A 23,413-nucleotide genomic window follows, 5' to 3' on the forward strand; every position below is an offset into this window, starting at 1 on the left:
GTAAACCAGGCCACTATTGTCCAGGTACCCAAGCCACCGCCCTACACTTCACAGCTCAACCTAAGGAAGCGACAACAGCAGCAGCAACGCAGAAAACACCAAGCACAGGTGTGATCCAGATTGAATAAAATGATAATTTAAAAACCTACAGAGGAAATTTCATTTTTTGGCTCGCTGACACAGGCGTCAGCTATAGAGTGGTGCCCACAGAGTTTGTAGAGGTCGATGCTTGCAGACCATGGGATCTTACATCTAGGAGAAGTCCCTTCTCAAACTCCACATCAGTCATCAGAATCTGTTGAGTGCTTAAGAAAAAATCCATGACACAATTTTAGAAATCCAGGCCCAAGAACATTGAGTTTGTTGAAGGCATGATGCCACTGTACTTCTGATGGCACATCCGCAGCTGCAAAATACAGATTCCCATGTTCACCACTGCCAGTAGCATAAATTGCCTTGTATTACATCATCAAGAAACTATGATTTTAAGAGGGTTTTCATTAAGTACTATAGTTATGTTATTATTATTATTATTATTATTATTATCAACTATATTATAGTAATGTCAAACATTATAATACTACAAAGACTTGTAACTGTGTAACATGAAACTGAGAAAAATATGTCATGTTGATAAAGATATAAAGCTAGACTGCCTTAAAGTCTGGTTATAAATTTTGACCTTATGTTAAGTGAATACAGGGGTTATTACAGTATTACAGTACTGTACATATAATGCTGTGCTTTCCATGATCTCCAATACCTTCTCAATATTCTTCATTCTTTTCTCATCCTGGACTTTGAGTTGTGTCTTTTGCTGGATGGGATAGGTCATGACAGACCTGTCGCTCAATTGCTGGCATTTCTCCTCATAGTGCTCAGAAATCTTCTGCAGCTTGAGCTCTGCATCACGTTTCACCACCTGATGCAGTCGCTATATAAAAAGAAATACTTGAAAATACATTTTTGTTGACATTGATGTCAAGTTAAACTTATAATGTGAAGTTAAAACATCAGGCAGAGCTGCCATACTTCATCATACATTTCTTCAGTACTGGTACAGAACAACACTACTTCTCAATGACATATATCTCAATATGTTTGTATAGATCAAAACATGTTTTTCCCAAGAAATTGGCCCCTAACCACATGCATGTACTATACATACAGTACATCCATAGAGCCCCTCTTACATCAGAGTAGATGCCATGCTCCTTTTTGTGCAGGCCTGCATTGGCTGCTGGTTGCATTATTTCCATCATTGTCCCACTGATTTCTGTTCTCTTCTTCTTTTCAAGTGAGATGTAGAGTTGATAAAGGAGGCGTGTGGCAACACCCTGCTTCTCCTGCATCAGTTCCTGGACTGTGTTTATGTCGAAGGAGATGCCCAGTAACTGGAGAGTAGGCTCAAGGCGGGTAAAATTATTCAGTTTGGAGATGGAGGTGCTATGAGAAAAGGTGCAATTAACTTATGAACACTTTATATTAGTCGGAAAATTGAGCAGCAGTCAACTACTTTTTCAAGTGCCACAAAGCAAAGGAACATGGATAGACAGCTAGAGAAAGCGAGAGCAAGAGAGAGAGAGAGAGAGAGAGAGAGAGAGAGAGAGAGCAACTTACTCTTTCTTCATAAACATACTGAAATCGTTCTGCAGCTGATATTTATGCAGAACCTCCCCAATAAGGTAACCACTGGAGAAATCCTTGGCAAAGGTCTTTGGCTCTGTGCAGATGAACATGCAATAATTCAGGCAAAGAGAGACATTTTCAACATGTGATACTGTTTAATGTTGTTTTTAACTTAAAAATTGATTGACAACCATTACAGTAGGGTATCAAAAATATTAAAAAATAATCAGTTGGAGTACCTGTTATGGCAATTTCACAGTGCTAACTTGACACAGACTTAGCTATAAATACCTACCAATCAACATGCCTTGTTTTTTTTGTTAAGTAATACATTTTTTGTTGATTAACTTTGATATGTAGCTTCTAAAATAGCTCTTACATTGTTCGCTGAATGTGAATCCACATGCTATTGCCTTTAAGTACCCCAAAGTAGTGACCGTTAGCGGCAAATTAACCACTGGGTTAGCCATAACGTTACCTTAACTAAGCTCACAGGTAGCTACATAAGCTGTAACTTTAGTCACACTTACCAACAGCTTTTGACAGACGGAGCTCCTGGTTCAGCCACCTGCACAAAATATCTGACATCTTCTTTAATTAAAGTTCAACTCAGACAGTATACTACCATATAAAAATAAACTAGGTGACAGTGTGTCTCTTTAGCTCGCTAATAAACAGACTGAAAACAGACAAGGACCAAGGAAATCCCTGTGGTGCACAATTGCCATGGCGACATGTCAACGGGGTTGCCAAGGGTGCTTCAGGAGGGCACTCATGGGAGCAGGCGGGCCCATCTCACCCTGGATCGGATTTCACTTCAAATAAAAACGGGGATGTAGTGGCTACAAACTGATCCAGAACCTGTGCAATTCAGCCTTAAAGAAGGTCAGCAGGGACGATAGTATTTTTAGCGGCTCTTGATTGCAGCCATCTTTCACTAATGAGGCAACGAAAGAAAACAATAACTTATATTTATTGGACCGGAAAACGAACTTATCAGTGACGTAAAGCAAATCAGTTATGGTCAGCAGAGTGTCAGCAGATGGTTATTAAAATTTCTGTGGAAATTATACCAGACAAGTAGAAAAGTGAAAAACACTGACAAAACTAATAAGTGACCAGACAAATAACTTTATTGCCTTTAAACAAGTAGCATTTCAGTTTGTTACTAGTGTTAACATTTATTAATCACTCAGAAGCAGGTTTTCATTCAATCAATAGTAAAATATCTTGCAAAATATCATGAACATTTTCAGAAATGAAAGCTTTTTTTTTTTTCAATACTTCAGTCATGTCGTCATGCACAACATTAGTCAGTGTTAGTGTTATAATGCCATAGGGTAACACAAAGATGGAGTTGAACGGATTTACGAGCCACTGTTTTGTAGTAATAGTTTATACAGCATGCATTGGTTTTGCAAAACATCTAGGGCCAGAGACAAAGATGTGTAAGGCAGCAAGTGTACCCTGCTGTATAGACCTCAAAACTGTAATGCTCTACAGTGTTACATAGGCTCCAATTAAAAATGTGGATGGACAATGGAAAAAAATAATGGACAGAATGGAGAACTGGATGTCAGCAGTTGCCATGAATAAGTCTGCATGGTGAGTACTCTGGCCCAACTTATCATGATGTGTCTGGCGAAAGCAACACTGCTCTGATAAGATAGGAATGCAAAACAGGCTAAACTATTATAAAGCGAATAGGATCACAATTCTATTCCATTGATTTTTCAGACACACTTTAGAGGTTCCCATGTGTTTAAGCACACAAAGATACAGTTAAAGTGTGACGCTCTACATTTTATAGGACTCTATATATCTGGTGTCATCAACACAGACATTTGCCTTTATTCTCTTAATAAAGCTGGTTAGTCAACATTTACTCTGCATGTTGTAGTATAGGGAATATAATTTCCATTGCAAAACAACCAACGATTTTGTATTGAAATGAAAGAAAATGTCAATTATGTACAGTTAGTTATATAAAAACAAAAATTTAGAGAAAAATAAAAAAAAAAGTGCCATTTTGTTGATCCAAATCAACATAAAAGCATGTAACACATAGCGTTCATAGGTTAGTCTCCAAAGCTCTGCTGGTTTGGGAAGGCAGGCTTCAAAGGAAAAAATCTGCAGCCATGTTCAAATACTCAAAACTATATCCACCCTTTACCGCTGCCTTTAAGTGATCACTGATCTCACGCAATGAAATTCTTTACCCAATTTGAATGGTGCAAAGTGTAGCTTTTGACAAATTCTTTCAACCACCTCGTCCCATTAATCAAGTTAAAATTCAGATCAGTGTTACAAGTTAAAGAGAAAGAGGGGATACATTTTTTTCAGTAGTCAAAGAGGCCTGCCTGCCTGTTATGAGTTCATCAGTGAAGCCATCCATTATAGTTCATATAAGTCATCATTCATGTCACAGTAGTTTTACTTAAAGCTTGTTGGCTGGAGGCACTGAGGAACAACAGACCACAAGCTGCCACACAGGCAAGCCAGGGCCTAACTGAAATATACCATAAAACAAACATCCTGGTTGCCACTTGATTAGAATGTCAAAGGATAATATTTGCATAATGATGCTTTTGGGAAGCCCAGCCGATGGTGCATCCTTAACAACCACACTGTACACATGAGTGGAGAGCTAATGGAGTATGTGAAGTGTACTTGGGCAATTAGTGCCCTGTGTTTGACACCATTATAGAGATGCCAAAAGTGCTGTCAAGCAAACCATCATTCACAAGGTCATTTCTCTGTAATTTTTGTCAACAAAAGCCAATTGATAGCATTTCCCCATATATGCTTTCCCCTTGGTCCCTTTTTCCAATCACAAAATTTATATGGTGGCTTCAGGAAGCATTTGCAGTGAAAAGATAGTCACATTTGAAAAAAAAACAACAACAAAAAAAAAACAAAACACTATTGTAGACTTGAATCTCCTTAAAATGTATCAAGCACAGCAAATCAGCCCTCTATCTGGGCTTAAAAATAAAGCAACCAAACAGAAAGGATTCGCCACATCCACATAAATATACCGAGAGGGCTGACAGTAACATCATGACAATAATAGTGTAACCAAAGTTTAGAAATTACAGCACTGACTAAAATGATTAAAAACAGCCATCTTCTTCTACATCACACTCAGTGCCAGTGGAACCTGTATTCCCAGTACAGTGATCAGTCCTGAACTGCAATACTGTAGAAATTATTTTTCATTATGCATGACATTTACGAGTAAAGGCAGTGTGTGAAGGATGATTTAAACACGGTAATTACCCACCCAAGTTCATTCTCATAATATGTTCAATATCATCAATAATCAACTTGAGGATAATTCACAACATATAACAACATTAAAAAAAGGACACTGGCCTGACAATGAAATGCATTACTTAATAAGAAAAAAAAACATTGAAAAAGGAAAATAACTACCGGTTTAGAAAGACAAAACAACAATAACACTCAAAAGAAACATAATAGTGTGTTTGTTCATTAAATTACATCAGTTTGTATTCATGTTCTAGCTTATATCAGTGTATATCCTCTGGGCACGTCACCCACATAATTCTAAACCATAATAGAAAGCACCACTCCTGTATCTGTGTAAAATAATGACGGTTCTTGTTCATAAGAGCATCTTTCAATTAACAACTTTTTACAGCCATACCTTCTTTCCTTTCAGCAGCTCATCAGCTGTCATGAATTAGGCAAGATTACCCCAAATGGCTGACTGGCAGAAGACATGGATACTATAAGGACAGCGAGGTTTTCTGTCTACGTAGCTACCATCTGTTCTGTGGTGCTCTTTGTCCTTTTATTTTTACACCGTTATTTGTTTCAAAACTCTCTTGCTTTCAGTTTACTTCTGTAGTGTAGTAAAGTTCACATCCCAAAAAATAAAAACATTTGAAATGCAAGCTAAAAACCGGATATACTCAACTGAAACACAGGATATGCCGTTGCTAAATGCCCATTATAGGGAGTCACAGAAAAGGCAGTGAGAGGATTTATTGTAACAGCCACCAGTTTGCCAGGAGATGCAATAAATATGGCGGACAAGAGGTCTGAAGAAATATTTTTGAAGAGATCTGTTTTTGGACAGTTTTGACACATAAATATATGGATTTTGATCTATAATATTTGCATGAAAGTGAAATTAACTATACAGTATATGTACCATATTTCTGTATGTTTGACATTCACACCTTAAATAGCATTATTAACCTGCTGTCAAAGTGCTAATGTATGGATGCAGTGGTACATCAGAGGGGACATTTACCTAGACCATATGGGCTAAGCTGGTTTGATGCATGAGACTGGTAACAGTAATAACTCCGAAAGTTTTATGTCAAACGCCCCTGGCCAGGCTGCTAGTAGTGAGACAGAGATGATATCAAGGTTTTGTGGATGACAGCAGATTGGTGAACCAGGTTGCTGCTGATGATGACAGCTGTCGTTTCTCCTCTGCGTGTTCCTCTCCTTCAGGGAGGAGGAACTGAGTGGAGGCGACAGACGTGGGGGACCCAAGAGAGGGTGCCAGGCCGCCACTTTCCCCGGCCTCCACAGGGGAGTCCAAATGCCAGGAGCTCTGGGGTTTGTAGCCCCCAGCACTGGCAGCCTGGGGCTCTAGGAAAGGCTCAGGTGAAACTAGGCCCATGTCATCACTTTGGGCTCTAGGTTGCATCTGGGGGCGGTAGCCCCCTCCTCCACCCCCACAGATGACAGACTGATCAGCATGGGGTTGGTGGCCCTCAGAGGAGCCTTGTGGATCCAGCTGGAAGACCAACGAAGACCCTGATGTCTGAATCCCTGTGTATGTCACATCGGTGCGTCCTGAATCCAAAGAGGATGCAGAAGAAGTAGAGGAGTCGGGGAAACGTGGTCTTATGGGCCTCTCATCCACTACTTGGTTGTAGTAGCGTAATGACGTCGGCTCATCTGTGTCAACTGGCTCGTCTCCCATCCCCTCTTCATCCTCATCTTCTTCGGGAATGACGACAAGCGCTTCTTTACTAGAATCCCACTCAGGCTTTTCTACGATATGGATGATACTGTGGGAAGATGGCTTCACATCCAACGGCCCCTGTAATACATTCAGAGACTTTGTCAGTTTAAATGGCCTAAGTCTTATCACCACGAATGATCAAAAACACAAAAATAGGGAATGGTGAATTGTTAGTTCTATATATAGAACTTAAAATGAGTTTAATCATGAGTGTCATATGGTATTAAGCCGATACTGTACCTGTGTCCTTGACCAATCACCAGGCAGCTTGGGCTCAGGTATATCTGGATAGAATGCCTTTTTCACCCTGGTGGTGGAGTAAAATGTAACATACATTATCATCAAATAATACCACCTACTAGCTCATCTTCAACGCAGTGTAGAGAATAAAATAACTGGGTTTTTGCCAGTGTGGTAGATATCTTCACAAATGTTGCTTTGTGTGTACTTGTTACATTACTATGAAACACATATAGAGACACGGGAAAGGAGCAAAAAGTCTCACCATTTCCTTTTCTTGTAGCAAACGAAGGTGACAATGACCAGGAATAAGGCTGTGACTCCCAGAGAAATCAAGACTTCCATGATCAGCCAATCATCTGTTAGGACAGGACAGAAGAAATATTAGAGATATTAGCAAGATATTTTTCCCCACTGTGTAAACTGAACCCAAATGTGGTTACCTGCAAGCATTTATTTATAAAAGAAGCCTCTTTTGTAGACTCAAATAACAGTAACAGTAATAATTGTAGAATCAACACAAATGTTGTTCAGTACCAATGTCGTTGCTATACACATAGCTATACATTCACGTACTGTATGGCTCCGGCGTTATGGAGCCGGTGGCGATTGTGTCCTCGCCTGCTGAGGTGTAGGCCTTGACAGTAAATTTATGGGAGCCGTCAGTGACTCCCTTTACTATGTAGCTCCTGCTTCCTTGCTCTGGCAGATTGGCTGTTCAAAGGACAGGGTGAAAAACAAAGGGCAAGAGGCAAAGGAAGGAAAAGAAAGGAGGAGAAAAGGAGAGAGGCAGGAGAGGGAGCAATGAAGAGGAAAGTTTAACATATTACAAAATACACTTTCTAAAATATATTTTGCTTTTGATTGTTGTAATAACACGAATTGTGCATTTTTTTTGTATATGATTCCTTTTTCAAGCTCTCTACCAGAATATTTACCTAGAAGTTTGAGCTCGGAGCCAGTGCTGTTGTAAATTTTGTAGCCAAGGAGGAAGCCTCTTCTGTTGACCACTGCAATCTCTTCCCAGGTGAGAAGAATATCAGAGTTCTGCTGACTGATTGACAGGCGGACAGAAGTGGAGGGGACTGTGGAAGCCGCAAGGAAGGGAAAAAAGAAAATTGAAGCGAGGGCAGTATAACAGAGAGAATGAGAACAAGGAGTTAGCAATTAAAATGCACAGGTACGGTTTCTGAAGTCATTGCTTTTTCTAAAAGGGTAAGCTTTCCACATGCAGTGCTATCCTTACCCAGCTCCTGCATGTATCCCTGCCAGCGCTGCAGCAGTACTGGGGCATCTGAGGAGCAGCTGTACAGGGAAAAGTTGTACCTCACACCCGATTGGAAGTTGGCTGATGGCAAATAAAGACATTATTATGTATTATACAGTATAATTTCATATGTGACAACCCTCTCTATTGGCAGATACTAGAGATTCAAGTTACGCTTCAGACAGTGGAGTTTTTAGCCTATACTGACTTTAGAAATACATACAGTACATTTTAAATATGATGAAAACAATGCTCTATTTTCACAGATTTTTTTTTTTTTTTTTTTTTTTTTTTTTTTTTTTTTAAAAGGCAGCTTCTAGGATGGCTTACCTGACTCAACTGAGACATTAGTGTTTCCAGAGGCCACCTTGATCCACTCCACAGGACAGTCCCGTGTGCAGACGGCATCATTCCATTCCACCACATAACCACAGGTGGCATTGGCATCGCTCTGCCAGAAGAGAGGGAAACCTCTGTCCGTATAATCCACCCTGGACACGGCAAGAGGTTTCACATCTGGAAAGAAGAAAATATACATACAGCATGTAGAAGCCGCATGTCTTCACATTCTCCTTTTATAATTGACAGCTGCTGTAGTCTTTCAAGTAAGACAAATTTTTCAGGATTGTGAAACCACACAGACAATGAAAAATCATCCAATTGCTCTCAGTGCCCATAACTTAACTGACTAAATATGTATATGTTACATACACTGTTCTATCACATATAGTTTAAGTTGTGCCTTTGAGGATAAACAAAACTAGTCACTTTTTGCTGTCTTACTTGCTTTGTTTGGGATGGTAAAACATCCCAAACAAATTCTCTTTCCATTTCCACATACCTGTCAAATGTAGAGGTATAACCACACTTGCAGGTTGAGATAACCCATCAGCATTCTTTGCATTGACGGTTGCTGTAACCTTGCGGTCACTGCTGAAGGTAGCGATCTGTGTGAGGTTGACTTGTGCAGCAGTAGTATCTGGTGAAAAGATTTCTGTGTGCTGTACGTTGTTGTCAGCGCTCCAGACAGTGACTTCATAACCTGTGATCTGACCGTGGCTCTGCCTATGTGTCAGAGGCTTGAATAAATCAAATCAAACGGGAAGGAACCGGGGGAGAGGGAAAGACAAGAGACAATTTTAAATCAACTTTTACTTGCAATATATTCATGAAATATTTACAACAGGTCAGCCTTCTGTATGTCAAAAAGGATAAAGACTAAAATACAAGAACCCTTTCATAATCTGATTCTGGTTTATTTGAACATGCTGTAAATCTGTGGTTTCCACAGTAAAAATAAACTGCCTAAAACTCAATTCAATTCAAAGATGAAAAACAAAAATCACCTTCCAAACGACCTGCCCAGTGTTGTCCCTGTTCATCCACACCCATACATCAGGAGCATCTGGAACTGAAAGAAGACAAAGATATTCTTGATCAAAGTTGGAAAAACAGTAGCATTACTGCTGGTGCTTCATATGTTGAAAACACACAGTGATATGAAGATGACAATTACAGCTAAAAAGGAAATCTTCTGAACTTGAATGTTCATTATTGAGCTCCTTAGCTTAAGGTCCATTTACTTACTTACTTACTTGCCCTTAAACAACCATCTGTTATCATTTGACCAACATTCAAAGAAGCAGAAATGCGGCTGAATTTTTAGTAAGTGGACCTTGTTCAACAAATCTTTTGTCAAAGGAACTCGTTTGTTATGTATATGAATAGACCTAAGACCTTATAAGGTCAAAGTTAATATGAATGAGGCTTAAATTGAAACACTGCCTTCACAATAAGTTTTACAGTACTAATATTTCTAGTCTTTTGTAACTGACAAGCTATAACATTTTAGAAGAGAGAAATATCTCCTTTTTTAGTGTTTTTAGTCATACTTCAGAGCAATCAGTAATAATTATTTATGATTAAGTCTATTATGTAGCAACATCAATTACTTGCTAAGAGTCAATTAATGACAATTAGTTGCTGCCCTAAATTCACTGAAATCTCTACTAAAATAAAAGAGATACCAAAAATGAACCCCTTACTATAAGTTTCGGTTTTGAAGGTAAATGGTTCACTCCAGTTTCCCCACTTCCAGAAATTCTGCTGGGCACCGCAGCTGATTTGAACAGTGTAATCTTCATCAGGATAAAGGTCCGATAACACCACCGACTGCAGACCCACACCTGAGAAGGTATGCTGGACACACACATCAGACTTCATTACTCTTTGGTACGTTGATGGTCACACAAGTGGAGAAAACATTATTAAAAGCAATGTAGTACATCATTAGTATGTTGTAATGGAGATGCGGTAGAAGAAGGGAAGTGATATTGCTACGCTGCCATACGGAAAACACACAAACAGAAACCATTTGAGAGGAAAGGTTCTGTATATGGATACAGACAGAGCAACCGAATACAAACAAATAAAGAAATGGTCATCCCCTGCAACACACACACACACACACACACACACCTTAGCACACACTCAAACAACTCACATTTGTTTTGGATCCATGGCAGGTGAGCGCTACCTGGCAGACGAGAGCCAGGAAGGAATAGCTGTCGTACTTCCACTCCCACAGCACAGTCGCATTGAAGGCATGGACGACAGATCTCAGGTTGGCCGGTGCGACTGGATGCACTGAGGAGAAAGGGTGAAACAACAATCAGACAACTAAGGAGGATGAAAAACAACTATTATGAGAGTATTTCATGTCTATGTTTACCTCTACTTTGAAAATTTGGTTTAAAAAAACAAGGTCAGATGATTTTGATAACGCAAGGGTAATACACCAACCTCTGTGACTGAGTTCAGCAGAGTCAGTGAGGCTGTACTGGCCGAGAAAATTCACAGCTACCAGCGTCCAGTTACCCTCCCACTGGGACACACTACACTCTTTCCACTTCTGCTGTGGTCTGTCCTGTGTACAATTCCTAAAAACAAAACAAAACAGATAAAGAATAAAAGGCAGATTCACTGAGAATGTGAAAATGAAAACAACCAAATTCAATTTTAAATAAAATATAATCACTTTAGACACTCATCTAACCTACAGATAAAGACACAGGCCCACACACATTCATAATGTAACAGCGTCTATGGCCAGCCTTCAGGCAATTCCTGTAAAAGGTCTGGCCGCTAGCCAGTCCACTATCAGTCCACACAGAAGCAGCAAGTAGTTAGTCAGACTAAGTGCTTTATATTTCTTGTCATCCTCTCTCTTGGTAGATTTTTTCACTGGGCAGAAAACAAATTTTTGAGAAAGGCAGGGGGAACGATCGATAATAATACAGAGATATTTTCTCAGCGACAAAGTGACATTGTGCCACATCCTGGAACGTCCAGGAATGGCTATGAATCTGGCCAAAACAAACAAATAAACAAAAAACACACATCAGTCTATCACTGCCACCTCCATCCCAGACCATTACGACTCTCTACTGAGTGTTTCCAAAATATTGTGTCTTTACTTTTTCCTGTTTTATCGCGTCTGGGATGTGAGTCAGACACAGATTCGGTTGTATGATTAAATAGGCTTGTCGTTCAGTGTGTTCACAATGGTGTTAATGCTGGGAGCATTGAACTGTGTGGACTGCATAACAACTCCAAGACGGCCTGGAAAAGTGGGTCTGGATTTTTGAGAACTGTTAAGAAATCGGTCTCCAAATGAGAGACGTGCTGAACATGTGTCCTGTTCAACACATTTTAGAAGGTGTGGCCTGCTTTTTGTGAAAGCGTGAGTGTGTACAGCTCTGCCACCTAACCCCAAGGCCTATAGTTTCCGCCCAAGTATAAGGTTTCAGATCGGGTTACAGCCATTATGTTGCATACATGTGTGAGCTGAGGGGAGGTTTAGCTATTTCCATTAATTGTGTTTGTGTTGTGACTATGCTACCTCTTGTTCAGCGAGTAGACTGTTCCTCTTCTGCCATAGAGGTGTGTGTCTCGTGCTTCACTCCATTTGCATACAGCTGAGGTTAAGTCATGAGTCTCACACACAAAATCACTGAGCAGTGGTGGATCTGGGGATGGGGACACCAAGAAGAAAGTTGCTTACTTGCTTCATCATATACATGTATAAATAAAGAGTAAATACATTTGAATAATTACCAAGACAAGCTCTGGAATAACCTATAGACTCTTTCACATGCATCACATTCACATCAGCAGGAAAATTCAAGCAGTTAGAGCTGTTTCAACTCTCTTAACTCTTAAATCGACAATAAAAATTCACAAGCTGTATAACAAGTTGCATCTTTCACTGCCCCCTTCAGAGGCATCTATCATTTCTCAGTCTGTCTGACCAATTTACTTTGTGCTAACTCTCTCTGCCACTCCAACCACCTTCATCCATCTTAGATAAAACATCTTACATCCAACAAACACCACGGTTCCAGTCAGACCCAGGTTGTCGTAACAGATGACGTTGTTTCCCGAGCTGCCGGACGGTCCACGATTAACCACTGTAGTGGCGTAACTTCGTCTACTCAGTCGTGTCGTGTTCATGACTGTGCCGCTGTAGCGGATGGTATCAAAGACCCTCCCCTCTTGTACAATGCAACAGAAGGTGGTGTTGGCCCCCACAGGTACAACTCTGTCATCAGGGTACATCTGGGATTTCTCATTGCTGGGGAGATCATTTCCTGAAAAGAAGAAGTGAGCGAGAAAGACAAAAGCAGAGTGTTAAAAGGGAGAGAGGTATAAATACATATCTATATTTAGATACTAAAAATGACTGTTGTTTATTTTTGACTTAAAAGCAAGATTTCGCAGAGAAAAAGAATCTGAATTAGAAATGGTCTCAACTCCCTCTGAATGAATAAATGCATTATGTTAATCCAAAATTGACAGGTCAGGCAAAGCAGTATTTATGTTTCTCTAATGGTATCCTATAATATCTATGGATGTAATTACTGTCCCTCTAACCTTGAAGTATCTGAGTGTTGCTCCATTCACTTGTTGTCTGTCCATCTCTTGAGCGGATTTTGATGGACAGCGAGGTACACTCCAGAGGTTCAACTGAGCTCCAGTTCCACTGGTGCCTACCACTCACCTGATTCACTGCCACAGACACTGTTTCCTACAAATAAGAAGAATAACACAGAGAGAAAACAGTGAGGGGATGAACCAGAACAAAATGAAGCTGGTAGATGATGACAGTCACACAGTAACTCAGCAAGGAAAACAAACACACTCCTCTGATCATTATATCATCTGCATAACCTATGATATAATGTAAAATCAAATCAACTATTATAGCAAAATGTGCTACAGAGTCAAATTAACTATAAAGCATAATCATTAAAATATATTTGGCCAATTAATCAGCAAGGCTGATTAATAGCTCATTATAGTTTTATATACATGTTCTGAAACAGTGTTGCTATAGTTTGTCCACCAGGAATATTAATTGTAAACTGTAAATTGTCCTGCTCAGTCTTAATCACAAATTGTTATCAAAAATGTATACTTGTGTTGAGATGTGTAAAAAAGAAAAAATAACTCAGCCGATATTTCATTATCAGATTTTTGAGACTCAAATTTCAGTATCAGCATCAGCCTCAAAAATCCTATATCTATTAGGTTAGAGCTCCTTTCACATGAGAATGTAACCAACTTGTAAAGCAACTGAACAATAACAAAAGTGAGAGAACAAATTCAAAAAGAAAGAAATGTTCTTACGTAGAAGACAGTTTCATTGAATTCAGTTCTTAGAATCATGAGGTCAAATGTTGTGGCCGCTCCTCCAAGCCATGATATGGACAGTTGCTGTGTATGCTTGTTGGCTGAGAGGCTCAACTGCTGGGGTACACTGAGGACTAAAAAAAAAAAAAAAAGATCAGAACAGGATTAAAAGATTTAAATAGCATAGTAAACATACTCATTGCAAGTTCAAATTGGCCCCAAAGCCCCAAAGTGCAAACCTTTCCATATGCACCTGCTATACTGAATCAATATTCACCACTTTGCGGACATCATGTGCACTGAGCATTGCAGATTATTGATTTATTGATTATTGAATGTCAAGGGTGGAACTTTCCCTTAATGTAGTCCAGTTCTTACCGTCTTTGGAATCAGTGTGTATAGCCAAGAGGCTCAGGACAACACAGATGAGCCAGACAGGGCTACAGTTAGGCTTTGAGTTGGGAGTGACACTTAAGCGAGGCATGGTGATCAACATGCCGAGTCACTGTTTGCAGTTACAAAGGTGGTGGTCCTCTCCGCTACAGTAACACCGTGCTAGACATCCCAAGAGGCAAGATGCAGACAGAGGGCGCCCTGTGGGAAAAGACAGCAGAGGAGGGGAATGGTGTTTGTGCAATGAATGCAACAGACATTTGCTAACACACAGACAGATTTGTCAGCTAACTGGGAAAAACCTATTTTGTTTAAATAGAACTCCGACTGTCAAGACACAGGGCTGTTTCATGCTGTGAAGGTGGCATTAGGCTGGGGACAGCTGTTGTGAAACTGTGAAGTTGGAGTCATGTGAACATGATGCACTTATTCAATGGATGTTCTGGTATGCACAGTAATTTCATAAAATTTCTCTAGAGATTCAGCTAGTTTGCGCCTATCCCTGTTAGGTTCTGGGGAGGTGTTGCAATCTGTTGTGCCTTTTTGAGTTTCCACAATGATTCCCCATCAGCTGTGCGTGTTGTATGAATGCACTCTAAAGCCTGAGGTAACACTGCCAGGAAAAGCCAAATTTTACATCAACACAAGAAAACACATCCCTCTGGCAGCTGCTTTCAGCCTAGACATGGAAACAGGGTCAGAGAATGTTGTTTATGTGCAGTAAAGCTTGCCCTTGTTTATCCAGTTCATCTGTCCTCTTCTCAGCTTGTGTAGTTTTTGAATGCTGAATGCTTGGTTTTGCTGTTTAACTACTAAGAATGCTACTATCTACAGGTTTTGGTCATAGCCAGATGGAGATCAGGTAGACAGAGACAGTAGAGCTGGAGACAAAGACAGCTGGGAGCTGCGGGTCCATATGTAAGGCATTTGGAATTACCTCTGTTTAATGGGTGCAATACAAATACAAAGAAAGTGCCTTACCTACACTTACAGTTACTTTAATTTCAGTTTCAGTATCATTTCAATAAGATATACATAGCCAAACGTGTAAGTACAGTCCTCCAAACCCACAAAGCAAGAGAAAAGTTAGGACAGAAATACAAACTCTTCAAATAAAACAATCAGCAGCTACATTTCGCAGGATGCACAGCAGCATTTATTTGCATTGCATGCTTAACAAACCCTCAGACACAAACACCTCTATTCAAGGCAGCTGGAAGCAATGAAAATACACCTGAAGAAACATGTACAACTATATGGAACCTTTTTTTCCAGAGAAGTTATTTTCCACTAGCATAAACTATACTAAGTGAAAGGTCACGTGTATTCACTTCTACTAACAACATACCTCCTTCCCGGACACCTTTAGATAAAGGGTTACACTGCCAAGACTTGCTCACTGGCTGTGGATGCCTGTACCACAACAACTACACACCTGTACTATTACATTTTGTGCTCCTCCTACCCAGTCTACCATAACAATGTTATGGAATAAACAATGATAGGCAACATTACTGCTAACTGAAGCTTTTACAGCAAACAGGTTCAATGTATAAGTTAACAAAATTAAGAATAGAACCAAACCCATCAATCAATCAATTGACAGAACATTAATCAGCCACTATTTTGATAATTGATTAACATTTATTGGTTCCATTAAGAGGATTTACTCTGTCTTTGACTTATGTGCTCATAAACTGAATAGGTTTGGGTTTTGTACTGTTGGTCTGACAAAACAAGCAATTCACAGACATCACCTTGGGCTTTAGGAAATTGAGATGGGCATCTTTTACTATTTTTAACATTTTATAGACCAAATGATTAATTGAAAAAATCCGCAGATGATCCTTAGCCTGGATGAACGTGCATGTGCATGTCTGTGCACATAACTCTTTTTGTGTGTGTTTAACTGTCACCAAGATGCTGCGGTGCAGGTTGTCTGGTTTCATTTGAGTCATGCTGGGACAGGCCTCAAACTGCTTGGTACCTTGATAAAACAATGCCCGCAAATACTGCCTGTCCCATTACGGCAACAACACAAGCTAAACACAAAATACACAGGCACGCACAAACACACAAGCAAAGCCTGTTTTTCATGGCTGAATAAAGGACTCCAAACATAAGATGAAACAACAAATACAACAATGGATTATGCAGACAGTACAGTGTTACCCTAATATAACCTCAGTGGGTTATTTCATTTGATTTAAAATGTGACCACTGCAAATCCTCAGTGTGAACAAACATGGATAGATGTCCATCTTTGCAGACAGTTGTCTATCCAACCTAAAAGCAACAAAATACACCAGACTTCAGAGGAAAAAAATTCTAATTCATAGTAAATGATCCGAATCTGCATTGAAATTTGATAGGTTCTTCCCTGGCCCATTACCCACCCCCGCACCAAGTTTGGTTCAGTACTTTTTGCATAATCCTGTGGACAAATAAGCAGCATCAACAAAAAACAACAATAAAACACAGCCCTGCTCTCAAACTCTGACAGCAATCTTCAACAATCTTTCGACTTGCAGCCCTTCATGGCACTGCACATGAGGCTACACAAACAAATACACCCTATTTTAAGAGAAGAGAAAGCACACATAATGGGAAATGAGGACGGCAGCACATTTTTTTCCCTCTGCTTATCTTAGTGCCTCCTCAAAGTTTCATTCTAAGTCACAAGTTAGTTTCATTTTTATCTCATCATTGGTGAAAGACTGAAGACAGAATGCAAACACAGGAATAAAATGCAGTGGTAAAAACAAGTGGATGCTGGACATGAAAATATGTGGGTCAGATTTTAAAAAAAATATTACAAGGGGCTTTTGAAAACCTTTTGGTGTAGGAATACAAGTATTATAAATAAGTAAACAAAAAAGATCTAGAGTTTATAAAACAAAAATTGAGTTACAGCGTTGAAATGAAAGCAAAACACAGCTTGTTTGTTGTCATGAAGTCTAAAGAAATCTGTGTTATTAATCACTGTGCACATTTTCTCTCCTTTGGGTGATTCTGCAGCAGCAGGACTGAGAGAGGAATTTCAAATCCTGGATGTGCTTTTATTTTTGGCTCTTAAAGTGGTTTCACATATGGTTTTAAAAAGAACTCCTATTCAGGCATGTAGCGTACATGGTGGAACTTTAAGGTCACACCCATCCAGTTGTAGGCTTTGTATGCACAACAATGTTTTTTACTGTGAAGTTTCATGGTAGTGTAAAAACCGGAGGCACACTGATGTTTGATTAATACAATGTTAATAATGCAGAGCCTCCATCCAGCAACTATTTCTGCAGCCAAAAAAAACAAGAAGGTCTAAACAAATGTGTGCTGCTGGGGGTTTCTGGCTTAAAAAACATCACCTCCAGGTTAAATTCAGAGGCATGGCTCAACATAAATACAGCTGTTTAGGGTCAGTGTTTCACACACATACGTGCCTGCACCAAAATGGTTTCTGAGCCTGCAACAGGCCGAGTGGGCCCCCACATGAAAAGAGCAATTACATGTTTTAGTGATCTCCGATCCTAAAGAACATTACTTTTCCAACTTCAGCACCAGGCTGAAATGTTTTACAACCTCCAATATATCCTACGACCTTCAAGCCCTGAAAAAAAAAAAAAAAAAAACTATACTGCATTGATGGGAAGCGGGAAAAACAGCCACAGATTCTGGGAAATCTCACCAAGAAACTGATAGCTACAAATGCACACCAACACACAAATCAATACCTCTTAGCTGGGCTCTGGTCCTTGTCCTTGCAGCAGTAATAAATATGACCACAAACTACAAAAACCACAAGGATCTTGTTGTTACTTAAAAACCAAGCCCAAACTTCATCTGTATGCGGGCAGAAGTCCTATTTTCGGAAAAAAAAAAAAAAAAAAAAAAACCTGACTCACCTAAAAAAAAACAGCGTCGTGATTCGGAGTTTGCCTCCTCTCTAAACACTGGACTTTGCCACTGTTGTGTTTGACTATTCATTTGTGAAAGAAAGCCTTTTGGAGTGAGCCATGGAAAATGTCCAGGTATACTCACACACAAAATATACTGTGCAGGACTGACCACCCTGCCATGCAGTCATTTCTCAGAAACCACGCTCACTCTAAAAGACCTCATTTGTCCTTAGCTTAGATATCTAAACATTAGCTGGGACTAAAATCAAATTCAAATCTAACTGGTCAATATGTAACATATCCCCATATCCAGTATATTAATTCAGGGATTTAAACAGTTACTGGCATACGCAAAGTTACATGTGTTTTCTTTGAATGAGTGTGTATTTGTGTTGGCCTGGCAAATTCACTCCACATACTAACCATTTTGTATTTCAGCTAACGTTGCCCTGGAATTAATAGTTGTTATATCCAATAACTATTCAGTGTGAAATAATAACAAATCACCCTAACAAGTTTCCAGAGCCCAAAGGGATGTTTTAATTTGTTTTGTCTGACAAGCTGTAGCCACCTTATGTTTGGTATTATTATTTGATAAATGCTGCATCAATAGTGACAAAAAACAGTCAATGATAAATAATTAATCAAACAGCTACTGATCTATCAACTGTTTCAACACTAGTTTCAGTTTATTTTTTTATTTTTTATATTTTTTTTTGGGCTTTTTATGCCTTTATTTGATAGTGCAGAGAGAGACAGGAAATGGGGAGGCAGAGAGAGGGGGAATGACATGCAGCAAAGGCCGTCCGATGCGGGACGAGAACCGGGGCCAACTGCAGCGAGGACTGTAGCCTCTACACATGCCACACGACGCCCCTGACACTAGTTTCAGTTTAAAAGACATCCTAAAGTATAAAGTGAAATGTTATCCCTGTTAGAAACCAAGACAAATATAAAAATGAACTGGAGCCAAAACCAAAATTACACCAAACTACCACTGCTCAGAGATAAAAAAAAAAACCTGCTCATGGAAAACACTAAAGTTTCATCATTATCTAAATAGACATCTGATTGTGATGAAACCTTTTATATGTGAGCTGTAGTGTTTTCCAAGCAGTAGTAGACCCAATCTAACCCTTTTTATCTTCATCTATCTTTATACACAGCCACCAACCCTGAAGCATCTTACTATTACATCCACATTTTTAAACAAATATCAAAACCTCTGACAGTATCGTCTTAACTGAAAGTGTGTGGGATGGCAGCTGAAGCCAAATCCAGGGAAAACTTGTGTGTCTGTTCTCAGCCTACACACAGCAACGCTGTCATTACGCTGTCATAAGATGACCACCAGGACCAAAGAAATAAGCACACAGTGGCTCTAGTGTACCATTTAAGTGTGGTGGCATTTTGAAACATGAGCTAAAGTTGCAGCTAATTATGTTTGACCTTTGAATGGGACTAGAGGAAGACCGGATGCTGGTGAGAGAATAAGTTTTATAAAAAAAAAAGAGGGGTAACAGATGAGTGTGTCTGTGTGAAATGTCGGTGTGCTGACCTCAGTAGAGAAGGGACATTCAGTCCTGAGTGTGTGTAACTTTTGGACCTCAACCAAACAGCACTTCCTTCCTTCCTTTTTCCCTTGTAACCCTTTATGAGTGTAAAATGTAAATGTTAGAAGCAACAGGAAGTGAGTAAAAGTCACTTTAAAAACATACAATTTGCTTTTAGATGTTTGCTTCTAAATGAATGGCTTAAGACAATAAAAAACACACTGACAATCAAAGGTATGTCCCTCCAACAAACTACTCTCATCTTTTTTTGGAACAATAACAGCCAAGTGACTGGTAACAAAGAAAACATACCAACAGTGAGGCTACTGTTGTGCCAGGTACAATGAAGAGGAAGACTGTACCAAGGGAAAAGGAGCGATAAAAGGATTAAGGTTAATATTAGTCTGTCATCTGTTGAATGCAAATGCATGTAAATGTTAAAGATGGAATAACAGGAATTGTTTGCAGCTGCAGCCACTGTAACACCTGTGAACAAGTGATTGTTGATCCACCTCAACTGTCTCCTTTTGATGCACTTTCTCTATTTCCACTTTTTTTATGTGTTACAGTTCTGAAATGGTCACATGAAGAAACATTATAATTAGTGCACAATTTGTGTCACCTGTTACAATAACTTATTACTGAGTAGGTTGTGTTAGTGCATGATCAAAGTTTTAAAAGAATCTGACATCTCCACCATGTTTTCTGTGAGAAAAATACTAGAAGAAGAATAAAGGCCTATTTTCTCCATAAAGGGCTGTCAACCTTGGAACACATTACCAACTGAAATCAGATTAACTGATGATGGCTAAAAGCAAATCAGAGCTGTACCCATTTGTAGCTAATTGTATCGTATTGTTAATTGTTTTGTTTGACTATTTGTCTACTTGTTTTGCTGTTGCTGTGTCTTTTTAGACTGTACATCTGACCATTTTAGCTAACTGTATGGTGTTATCAATTGTATTGTCTGTTTGTTGTTATCGTCTCTCCTTAGATTGTACAGCACAATCAGTACATTTCAGTATAGAATTTTATTCTACTCCTATATCTGTAGTGTATTGGATTTAAGATAATGAAACTCGACTATTTTAATTACACTGTATATGTAAAGCCCAACTCGGGACAAGAGTTGAAAATTAGCAATATCTATAAACTCTCTGTGCATCAGTTTCATGCTCTGAATTGGAACTATGTTAAATTGCATTACCCCTATTAAATAAGTAAATAAACTACAAAAAACTAAAAAGAGGAAAAGAACTCCATGAGAAACACATTATAGGCTATTTGTATCACTTTCAATTTCACACAACTTTCTATTGAAGGAAACAACAGTGTTGCTCACTTGAAAATTAAAGTGAATTTAAGTGGACTTTGTGAATCAAAATCAAATCAAATTGGGAGGTATCCAGCCCTACTATCTTTTTCACAAGACAGTGTAAAAATGAACACAAATCCTCTCCTTTTAAGACCAAGAAAGAAAACAAGCAGCTGTGTAGTGGATCCATTCTGCAGCACACTTGCAGGGAAACTAAATGATTAACGAAATATTAACAGAGAATTGCCAAGCGCAATATGCAAACTGCAGGGCCTGGAATTTTTTGATAAGGTAAAATGTGTCAAGACATATTATTATAAATTAAGCATTGTGGTGCTACAGAGATGTCTTTTTCGCATATCGTTCAGCCCTAGTTCTGACCCTCTTCAGTCTGTGAAAAAAACAACCATGATGACGAAATACACATTATAATATTGTACATCTCACCTTGGTGGACCCCAATAAACAAAAATGACACCAAGGTGTAAAATCATGCCTCCTCTGGATTATAACCGTGTACATATTAATGTGCAATAGCTGTTTTTTACTCTGATTCTGTTCTTCCAAAAAAAAGTGGTAACTATAGCAGATATCCCAAACTGCATCATCGCAGGACGGCTTTCATCATTAGCATTAGCAACTGGGCAGCATGATGGATACCGTAACAGCAAGTCTCATCTTAAACAACAACGGATAGTGATTATACTTTATAAATTTAGCTGCCATTCTCACAGCATCTTATCAAGAGAGACAGTGTAGATAATGTGGATAAACTGGGTTGACATTTTACATGTCAAATTCACTACCAGGCCAGTACCCAACCACACACAGTGGAACACACAGGCCACTGATGTTTTGGGGGAAAACACTGCTAGCAACAGTAGCTATCCACGTACTATAATTAAACTGTTATTTTGAGTTCACAAATAAAACCAAAATTACCTCTAATGTAGAAAGAAATCCTTCTCAGTGCTGTTCTGCTCTATATCCAGTAATCCCGTTTCTTAAAAACCCGTGACAATTATTTTTGACAGCTCAGTGTCGATATCTCCACAGTCCCGTCTCCGCGCCGTGTAGTTAGCCCATTCCCAATGAAGCCAGTGTAGGCTGGGATTACTGGAAAAGAACATAACAGGCGTTTGATTGACGGTTGCGCTGACCAATAGGCTTCGACTAATCCGGGTGGAGAGGGCGGATCCCATGGCTCTGGGAGAGGGCGTTCTCCTGCTGCGTTCAAGTCACTCAGCACACACGGGAAGGTAAGGGTCATGACACCCGTCCAGACCTCTATCAGGACTCCTCACCGATTCTCTCCCACAATACTGTGGGACGCAAATGCACCATTTGTATATCATTTGGGAAAACATGAAAGTGAAAAAATGAAAAAATCATCCTAAACCTGCACCATATTTTGAATCTAACCACAACACAACAGATTTTGACAATGACTAATTTTCCTTAGTGTCACATAAAAAAAGGCAAAGATTGTCTGATGTGACTATTTTGAACTTACATGATATAGGTGGGAAATGAATTTGGCATAAACAGCATCTCTAATCTTGACATCTATTTTTGTTGCACTATGCCCAGATTTAATGTTTAGGTGACAAATCTACATTTAAAGCTAGACCATAATAATATGTGCTGCTCTAATGAGCACTCATGGATCCACAACAAGGCCAAGTAAATGTCTTCATGGCTCTGAACTGAATATTAGGCTGAAAGAAGAACATTTACTCTAATGATATTACATTTCTTTAAAGAATAGCATCATAGGATAAACAACATGTACATGGACTGTAATATTATCTGACAGTATTTTATTTTATTTACTCACTCTGTTCACATTCCCTCCTCTTTTCTTCTTCTTTCACTCTATAGCTCCACTCATCTATCCCTGGAAATGTCCTGCTGACTGCCTCTGCTGCTTTGGTCATATTCATCAAGTAAAGTCCAGTGTAATCCTAGAACACGTGTCAAAAATTACCAAAATGTGCAATGTCATCCTAGTTTGCTCTTTAACAATGAATGGGGCTCTGATGCTAATAATTTATGAGTTTTTTTTTTACCTCAAAATTGTTGTTGTTGTTGTTGTTGTCATTATTGTAAGGGAAATTGTTGTAATTTAGAACCAGAGGTAATAAAGTTGTATCCTGTATTTAATTATGTTCTTTGTTAACAGGATAAACAGAACCCTGGTGGATGATTGAGATTCCTTTTTTTCCTTTGGATGCATCAAGAATATCCGATGTTTTAGTTACCCTTTCCTTATTATTTTGTGGTATGCATAGCAAGGTATTTACTTTTGTTTGTTGTACTGAAGAAATCACCCATTCATCTATTCATCCATCCATCCATCTATCCATCCATCCATGCATCCTACCATCAGTTCAATGCTGAATTTCCTAAACAAAATAAATGATTAAA

At 39.1% G+C, this 23,413-nt stretch overlaps 2 protein-coding genes across 2 annotated transcripts in view; both read right to left on the reverse strand.

The window, feature by feature from the left end:
* Nucleotides 1–2,281, reverse strand: part of spef2 (sperm flagellar 2) — a 17,502-nt gene extending 15,221 nt beyond the window's left edge. Inside the window, exons 1-4 of the mRNA XM_022766922.1 lie at nucleotides 2,160–2,281; nucleotides 1,621–1,723; nucleotides 1,194–1,446; nucleotides 764–934 (exon numbers count right to left, since the gene is read on the reverse strand). Coding sequence (XP_022622643.1) covers nucleotides 764–934; nucleotides 1,194–1,446; nucleotides 1,621–1,723; nucleotides 2,160–2,217 — 585 coding nt within the window. The 5' untranslated portion in view covers nucleotides 2,218–2,281. The remainder of the gene's footprint in view (nucleotides 1–763; nucleotides 935–1,193; nucleotides 1,447–1,620; nucleotides 1,724–2,159) is intronic.
* A 459-nt stretch (nucleotides 2,282–2,740) lies between these two features.
* Nucleotides 2,741–22,064, reverse strand: LOC111237712 (leukemia inhibitory factor receptor-like). Its single transcript, XM_022766913.1, has 18 exons — nucleotides 21,929–22,064; nucleotides 14,214–14,429; nucleotides 13,833–13,969; nucleotides 13,077–13,230; nucleotides 12,524–12,793; nucleotides 12,046–12,172; nucleotides 10,947–11,083; nucleotides 10,648–10,790; nucleotides 10,190–10,343; nucleotides 9,491–9,555; nucleotides 8,986–9,223; nucleotides 8,475–8,660; nucleotides 8,124–8,225; nucleotides 7,816–7,962; nucleotides 7,454–7,591; nucleotides 7,143–7,236; nucleotides 6,878–6,944; nucleotides 2,741–6,715 (listed from the first exon to the last, which is right to left on the reverse strand). The coding sequence occupies exons 2-18, from the start codon at nucleotides 14,329–14,331 to the stop codon at nucleotides 6,026–6,028; spliced, it is 2,967 nt and encodes a 988-aa protein (XP_022622634.1). The 5' UTR covers nucleotides 14,332–14,429; nucleotides 21,929–22,064; the 3' UTR covers nucleotides 2,741–6,025.
* Between the last annotated feature and the right edge of the window lie 1,349 nt (nucleotides 22,065–23,413).

This window comes from Seriola dumerili, unplaced genomic scaffold (assembly GCF_002260705.1).
Source record: "Seriola dumerili isolate Sdu_G_001 unplaced genomic scaffold, Sdu_1.0 BDQW01001090.1, whole genome shotgun sequence".
In the NCBI taxonomy this organism is placed as follows: domain Eukaryota; kingdom Metazoa; phylum Chordata; class Actinopteri; order Carangiformes; family Carangidae; genus Seriola; species Seriola dumerili.